The sequence below is a fragment of the Dendroctonus ponderosae genome, unplaced genomic scaffold, assembly GCF_020466585.1.
Source record: "Dendroctonus ponderosae isolate FM_Combo_2020 unplaced genomic scaffold, Dpon_F_20191213v2 Dpon_F_20191213_5, whole genome shotgun sequence".
NCBI lineage: Eukaryota > Metazoa > Arthropoda > Insecta > Coleoptera > Curculionidae > Dendroctonus > Dendroctonus ponderosae.
Genome location: NW_026018715.1, coordinates 15374303 through 15381577, shown reverse-complemented (window position 1 = coordinate 15381577; position 7275 = coordinate 15374303). Strand labels below are relative to the sequence as shown.

The window sequence follows — 7275 nt, the reverse complement described above, 5'->3', positions numbered from 1 at the left end:
TGAGCGCGATGAGGCCTTGATAATGTCCACCGCAGTTGTGGACGAAACGTCAGGAAGAAATTCCCATGGACCACGGCTTCAAAGCCCGAAAAACATTTCTAAATGTAAACGTTTTTTCCATCTTAATACCCGATTTTCGACCTTCCACCTGAATGTCTTCAAAGTCTTCCACACCGGACCAAATTGGTTTTCCATTTTTATACCCGATTTTTGCTTTCTTGAACCTCTTCCAAACCAGAACACTCTGTATAACCGGTTTTTGAACGCCCGGAAAACATTCCTAAACAAGTTGTCTCATTGCGAAAACTTCATTTATGACTGCATTTACGTTTTCGTTAACTTTGGTGGCCAGCTGATACAACGCGCGAACCATGAAAGTACATTCGGTAGACTTTATCGGCTCTAAATCAGGATCGCCATCGTATCTAATAGTTTTCAGTCGCTGGCGCACTTTTTCTGGTGTCAAGAACTTGAAGTCGCCGGACATTTCAAATTCGTTCCCATTGGAGGTCGGTACAGGCTCGACTTCATCCACAATGATCTGAAATTGGGGCAGCTCTTATTGATCAGCGTGTCTGCATTATTTGATTCCGATCGTTTACCTCTTCATTAATGGCAAACATTTCTCTCAAGTTGTTGAAGGCGACTTCCAAATACACCGGAACTTTTCTTCTATCGTCCAAGGTGAAGTCATCAGTGGAAACTGGGGATTGTAGGAAATATTTGATCGATCCCCAAAACCCCGAGTATAGCACCTTCTCCTCCTGCTCTTTGTTCGCAATTAGGTTCTGGGCGTATCCTATGGACTTCTTGATTTGAACCAGCAGTTCGTATACCTTCAAGCCAATAAACCATTGAGTACGCATCGAATATAGAAAATCTCCCGTTCGTACCTCATGGGCCGGTGGATTGGCAAACAGAGGCCTGTAGGTGAAATTGGGTCCTTCCAGTTCGAAAATCTTCTGCCGGGTAATGGACGCCCATTTATGGTCGCTTGGCCCCATCGGACTATTCCGGAGGGAAATATTGCCCAACCCTGAAAGACATCCAAAGTTCCAATCGTAATTAAGCTGTTTGACGACTTACTGCCGCTGAAAGGAGCCGGATATGTGGGTAAAGTTATATGGTTGCCCCAGCCTGCGTAGTTCTTGTGCTTGGGTGACGATGACTGTCCATTTTCCAGACACTGCTCGACTTCGCGCAAAAGACTCGGCAAGTTGGGCTGGTCAAAAACCTAAAAACCATCCTCTGTACAGTTTCAGGACGCAATTCACACAAGCTGCTCACTTTTGATATTCGGTAAAGCATTAGAGACATTTTCGGGCTCACCAAGTCCACCCTCATGAACCTGGGAAGGAGCTGCTCAAAAATGGCAACGTAACATAGCAAATTGTTAGCGATAAAGGGCAAGTGTTCTATCGTCGGGCTCATCTGCAGTTGATTTGCGCCTAGAGTGATGTCCTCAGCGTCCGGATTTCCGTCCTGTTTCACCCTAGAAATAATACAGAATTAGCAGCAAATGGAACAGTGCGTGCCAAACTGGGCTTGCTTACAATCGCTTGATCAAATTGCTGGCTGGATATCTCCAGGGTTGGATGTAAGTCAACCACAATTCTAAAACTAGTCGAAACGATCCGTCTAAGGGCCACTTGTAGATTAGATTGCGGATAAACACGTAAAACTTGCCCTGAATCATTGGGATGGAAATCTTCTTCAGTTCGCACAGGTAAGTGTCGTCGCACTTGGCACTGTCGGAAAAAGCGTGCAGCTGCTTCAACAGCACCCTCACAATCCTCATGTATTCCCCAGTGGGAAGTTCGTTGTAATAGAGTCTCTAGAAAACAACAACAACGCTGGTAGAGTAAGCAGAGAGTTTTACCAGAGCTTACCATTGCAGATGAACTGAACGCATAATTTATATCCGTTGTGGTGGCCGGTTGGCTTACTACTGAGTCGTTATATAGCCAAATATCGGTGAAGACCGTCAAGACAGTTTCACTGCGCCAGATCTCGTTCCTCGGATGATGGCTGCGCAAATTGATCCCCGCAGGATCCTCTCTTAGGTTACTGTACGCCCCACCGGGAGTTCTTGGGGAACCTTGATGAGCACTTGATTGAGGAGAGGTTCGCTGAAGAGGATTTTTACCATTATAGTAGATCTCCGGGTGTATTTTGGCTGCCGGGTCGATGGGCAAGAAATGCAAGATATAATCGCAACACAAGCAATAATACACAGTGTTCCATGAAGTTACAGCCGATCCAGCTCGTTGCTGCCAGGGATTGATCAAGTGATAAGCAAAATGGAAAAAGTAGTAGTCAAACGGATCTGCAAAGGTGTCTCATACTCAATAATCGCTACTTGCTTGCCATAACTACTCACTTAACAGCAATGACCGACACTGCTTAGTCTGAGGATTAGTGTTGACTAACTCGGAGTAAAACGGATGACCAGATGGGGCCTCTAACAGTTGCTTAATTTTCACCTGAAATCATCAGGAATACTACATAAATACAGCCGCTTACTGAGAATATTTGGGCCACTCACTGGTAAGAACGACAAAGGAAACTCGTATTTTATATTGGGATCTTTCAGCAGTCGGTAAATTAGATTAAACAGTGGACCCCTGGGCGAAAGAAAATGATTGAGCTGTCTGTAATCTTCCCCGTCTCTTTCGGTTATCGCTCTAAGGCCCCAGCAGGGGGTGCCTTGCGTTCCGAATATACTGTCCAATAAAATAGGGAAGCAATTGTGGAGCTCCTGCAAGCTGGCTCGGTCCAGTCGTAACGTGAGTTCTGCACATCGGCTGCGAATTGGAAGTTGCAGGGCGCGTTGCACACAATCCTGCGAGCATTAAATTAGTTTAGAGATGCATTGCAAAGCCCACTCAACTCGCCGCGGCTTACGCTTACCATAAAATAGTTGTAGTCTTTGGAAAACATTTTGTTTCTTCTTACGAAACACTCTGAAAGACTCTGCAATGGTGTTGACAACACCATTGATTAATGAAATGCGGTTTTATGTTTAAAACCGCTCAATTTGGAAGCAAAAGAATTTACAAACGTTCTAGACAACAGCAGAGTTGTAAACAAATAATAGGTTAGGTCCAGTCCATAGGTTAGGTCCATATTGATTATAGAGCCAAATAGTTCTAATTTACGAACCACGCCCTAATATCTAATTATTTCATATTGTGGTGCTTTTTCAAAAGGACGATTTAATTCGATATCAGTTATAACGATGGGAATTCAGAAAAGCATTTTCAGCACGCGGAACAAATTTGAGTTTTCTAAAAAAAATCAAATGCATTTCCTAATTCTAGAAGCATGGGCGTGAGCATGCGAATGTACAAATTTACAAAACATCACTGTACAACTTCTACTTCTCTACAGCTCTTCTTTCTAGCTGCTAACCCAGATAGCATTTGATATTCTATGAATATCCCGGAATGTTCAAAAAATATACAGAATATTGCGGGAATATCCTGGGAATATACATGGTTGAACATTCCTAACATGAATGTTCGTGGAGTATACATGCATGGACATCACATGAATGTTCCAGGTATATTCTGGGAATATCATTTTGCTATGTGGGAAATCACGGAGGTTCTTCTATTCTCCCACTAGCGCATATATCGTAACTGGCTCCCCATGATCTGCTCGTCTTTATCTATGCAGCAGATAACTTGTCTGAATTTAAATTTATGTTGTCTATATCTATGGTCTAGTAATAAACGAAGTTTTTTCCTGGTCTAACATGCCAACGAATAGACGTGACGTGGCGTTAGATTAGAAATGACCAATATGAAGCAAGGCTTACAATGGTAAACGGCAACGTTGGACTGTCCTTTGTTATGCTGCTCTTCTCTCTTCTGTCATGCTATTGTCTCTTGGGCTGTCTTGTCAATGTTTTTGAGTATATGTTGGAATATTTATTGTGCTGATTTTTTACAACTGGTAAAAACATGTGGTAGTTACCCTTGGAGTATGTCTTCAACTCGCGATCAATTGAAGCCAGCGATTAACAAGTCTGGACAGATTTTGACCGAGAACGTTCAGGAGTTGGTCCTCTGTAAGCCGCGCCTGATCCCGCTGAAAAGCCTCACTTTGGAGAAGCTGGAAAGAATGCAACAAGAAGCTGAAAGAGCTAAGGATCAATTACAAAGCACTAATAAAACTAAGTAGCTCGTTAAAACTGTACTCCCTTATATAAAATATGGGGTATGCTTCGCTCATTTTAAAAATTCTGTTGTCATTTTTCATATCGGCAAGTGTGCTGTACAGATATGGCAATTGGTTCAGGCATAGAATATTCGTGACTCTTACAGTTTTGCTGGCATGGTTTTGTAGTTTTCTAATCATATTTGCCCTTCCACTGGACATAATATCGGTAACTGCCGTTCGTCGAATAGATCATCCAATTTTCTATAAGTTTCCATGCGTTTTAGACGGTGTATCGGCAGCAAAACCGCACAGAAACTTATATAAGGGCGAATAACTCTGAGGATGACAGCACCTTCCCATGGGGCATTTTACCGGAAAGGGTTTTTGTAAACTTATGGAGAACCGTGTATTGGAGCACGCAATTTTTGACTTGGTATGTAACGTTATGGAGGCCTTTTTACAATATGTACAGTATGATAACCTGCGACTTTTTAGGATGATCATGCCCATGATGCAGTCGTACATAAAAGCTGGCGATTTTACAGTAAAAGGCAAGCTGAAATCCGCTCTAGTCGATAATGCCATTTATTATGGGTCCTATTTGTTGATATGCGGAATTCTGCTGATTTATTTGGCTCTGAAACCAGGAATCGACTTGGACTGGTATGTTATCGCCGCATGAATGTGTTAAGTGTTGCTCCTTTTAAGTGTCTCTGCTAACCACTGCAGATCAATGAAACTGTGTTGAATATAGTATGGACGGTTATTGATCAAAATACATATTGCTCTTGGCTTTAGGGGTAAACTGAAGGCAATCGCTTCTTCGGCAAGTAACACCTGGGGTTTATTCCTCCTCGTGTTATTACTCGGCTACTCATTGGTGGAAGCCCCACGAAACTTCTGGAACAATTCAAATGCCAGCTTAAAATTGACTCAGTATTACTTCAAGGCCTCAAAGCTCAGCTCCGATAAATGCGAAGCCGAGGAAACTGTAGATGATGTTTTGGAAGTAGGTCCGCTTTTAATTGGCATCAGATATGCAATATGCTTTGGGTTTCTAGTCGCTGCAAGCCATCGCCACAGTCATCCGGCCTGGCCATTATCTGCACGGTCCCTTGGAGACGATTTTGCAGAAAGTGCCTGTGGAGCTTAAGGATCGGATGACTAGACGGCAGCTGCCTGAAGATGTAACACATGATTTGCCCACGGAGAAATCGCTGATTCGGCTACACAGGCAGGTAAGGATGTAATGCTGGAATGTATTCGAGAAACTCTGGGCGATCTTCTGTCTTAGACAATCAAGTCGTTGCAAGTGCTGCAACGAACAGAAACCCAGTGGAATGTATTGCTCGATAAGATTTTCGAATGCGAAGATACCTTGAAGAATCAGGTCTCGATGGATAGGCGGTTTAAGCGGACTTTTCAAAAGGAGTCTTCCTGGTCGAACCGATATTTGTCCGTGCCCGTGTTAGGTAAGGTGGATGCGTTAATGTTGCTGATAAAATATGTTTACGCACAGTCAACATTATATTGCAGAATGGTATTGGAAATGTTTAGTGGCCCCAGTGTGCTGGAAGTTAATCGGCATTGTCACATGCATAATGTCCGTGACAATTATATGGTCGGAAGTAACATTTTTCTGTGTTTCCCCGCCTTTGTCGCTTTTCGCAGTTATTGTAAACGCTGCTAAGGCCAGCTACGACTATTTCATGATAGAGGTAGGGACACCTATAATGCGTAAATTCGCTCAATAACCGCCTTCCTGTTTAGGTTTTGTCGACATTTATAATTCTGTACTTATCCTTCTGTGCTTATTCGACCATCCTGAAAATCAAGCTGCTCAACTTGTACTACTTGGCCCCGCATCATCAGACCAACGAGCACAGTCTGATCTTCTCCGGGATGATGTTCAGCAGGCTGACACCAGCATTGTGTCTCAATTTTCTGGGCCTGATCCACATGGACAGTCATGTGATTCATAGCCAAATAGACGAAACCTCATACACGCAGGTGAATATTGCATTGCCGCTTTCGGCTCTTTGTTGTTACTAAACAGTTTCAGATTATGGGCCACATGGATGTCATCGGTATAATCTCGCACGGCTTCAACCTGTACTTTCCAATGGCGATTTTGGTGTTCTGCCTTGCAACGTACTTCAATCTAGGATCCAGATGCCTCTCTCTGCTGGGCTTTCATCAGTTTGTCGGCGACGAAGAAATCACCACCGATCTTGTACAAGAAGGAAGGGAACTGATCACAAGAGGTGCGGGAAAGGCTCACGGAGCACTGTAGAAACTCCAAAGTGTACTTTTAGAGAAGCGCAAAAGACAGAGGGCTGAAGAGTCATCGAATAGGCGGAAGGAGTATCAGGACAGGTTTCCAACCAATGGTCGATTCAGGACGAGTAACGCAGCCGACCTTGGTAAGTGCGCCGGGCACTGTGAATCAGACCGGGTACTGTGAAGAAGTGCTTGTTTAGCTCGTCCCACAGACCAATTCGAAGGCAGCAGAATTCGAGACTCGTACAACATGGAGACGTACAATCGCACCACCTACACTAGTGATGAAATAAACACACGATTTCCTCCTGCGGAAGTGAGTCAGATTGCGTATTTGCCGAATTGGTGTGATTTGTCCTCATTGAAACCTTCTAGGACGACATTGATGAGCGGTTTGGAGCAAGTACTGGCTTCGGAAGGAACCTGGACACGAGGTTTGCAGATGGTTATCAAGCGGATAATAGCAGAGTGGAAGGCGCGCCGCCGAGGGGTATATTTGACGACGTGTAAATATTTTTAAGCGTTTTTCAACAAGGTTTCACAGCATGCGTTGTGGGCAGTTGTTCGGTTCAACTGGGCTAGTCATGTATATCGGACACTTTATATTAGGTGATTTGGAAGTTAATTCATTGGCACTTGAAACTGGAACAATCTTTTTTTTACAAACTTTTTGTTGGATATTTTGCCTCAAAAATTTCCTCACGTCTTTTATTACAGATTGATAAATAGTGCTCCCATTTCGCAATAAGAACGAATTATTTATCAAGAACTATCGCCTAGAGGGTATCCTGCGACACACTTAGGCTCAAGCTGTAAGAGAAAATTCCAATT

The 7275-nt window shown here is 43.5% G+C and overlaps 3 protein-coding genes across 4 annotated transcripts in view; 1 reads left to right on the top strand and 2 right to left on the bottom strand.

The window, feature by feature from the left end:
- Window positions 1–3410, bottom strand: part of LOC109539102 (sphingomyelin phosphodiesterase 4) — a 4207-nt gene extending 797 nt beyond the window's left edge. The window contains exons 1-11 of one of the 2 annotated variants that reach the window (XM_048666848.1): window positions 2911–3410; window positions 2546–2842; window positions 2381–2483; window positions 2147–2326; window positions 1890–2098; window positions 1554–1834; window positions 1288–1492; window positions 1087–1234; window positions 894–1036; window positions 603–836; window positions 329–541 (exon numbers count right to left, since the gene is read on the bottom strand). In XM_048666848.1, the coding sequence (XP_048522805.1) occupies window positions 329–541; window positions 603–836; window positions 894–1036; window positions 1087–1234; window positions 1288–1492; window positions 1554–1834; window positions 1890–2098; window positions 2147–2326; window positions 2381–2483; window positions 2546–2842; window positions 2911–2997 (2100 nt within the window). In that variant the 5' untranslated portion in view covers window positions 2998–3410. Of the gene's footprint in view, window positions 1–328; window positions 542–602; window positions 837–893; window positions 1037–1086; window positions 1235–1287; window positions 1493–1553; window positions 1835–1889; window positions 2327–2380; window positions 2484–2545; window positions 2843–2910 lie in introns of both variants that reach the window. The other variant, XM_019906703.2, reaches the window with a different exon arrangement.
- Window positions 3411–3919: 509 nt separating this feature from the next.
- The window catches only part of LOC125504612 (choline transporter-like 1), a 7567-nt gene continuing 4211 nt past the window's right edge, over window positions 3920–7275 (bottom strand). Inside the window, exon 11 of the mRNA XM_048666850.1 lies at window positions 3920–4116. The gene's annotated coding sequence lies outside the window, so the exon portion shown is untranslated. The remainder of the gene's footprint in view (window positions 4117–7275) is intronic.
- On the top strand, window positions 3935–7117 carry LOC109539103 (LMBR1 domain-containing protein 2 homolog). Its single transcript, XM_019906704.2, has 12 exons — window positions 3935–4390; window positions 4449–4597; window positions 4660–4827; window positions 4963–5173; window positions 5226–5402; window positions 5459–5636; window positions 5701–5882; window positions 5935–6174; window positions 6227–6428; window positions 6480–6587; window positions 6645–6760; window positions 6820–7117. Exons 1-12 carry the CDS (start codon window positions 4217–4219, stop codon window positions 6952–6954), a joined length of 2040 nt encoding a protein of 679 aa, XP_019762263.2. The 5' UTR covers window positions 3935–4216; the 3' UTR covers window positions 6955–7117.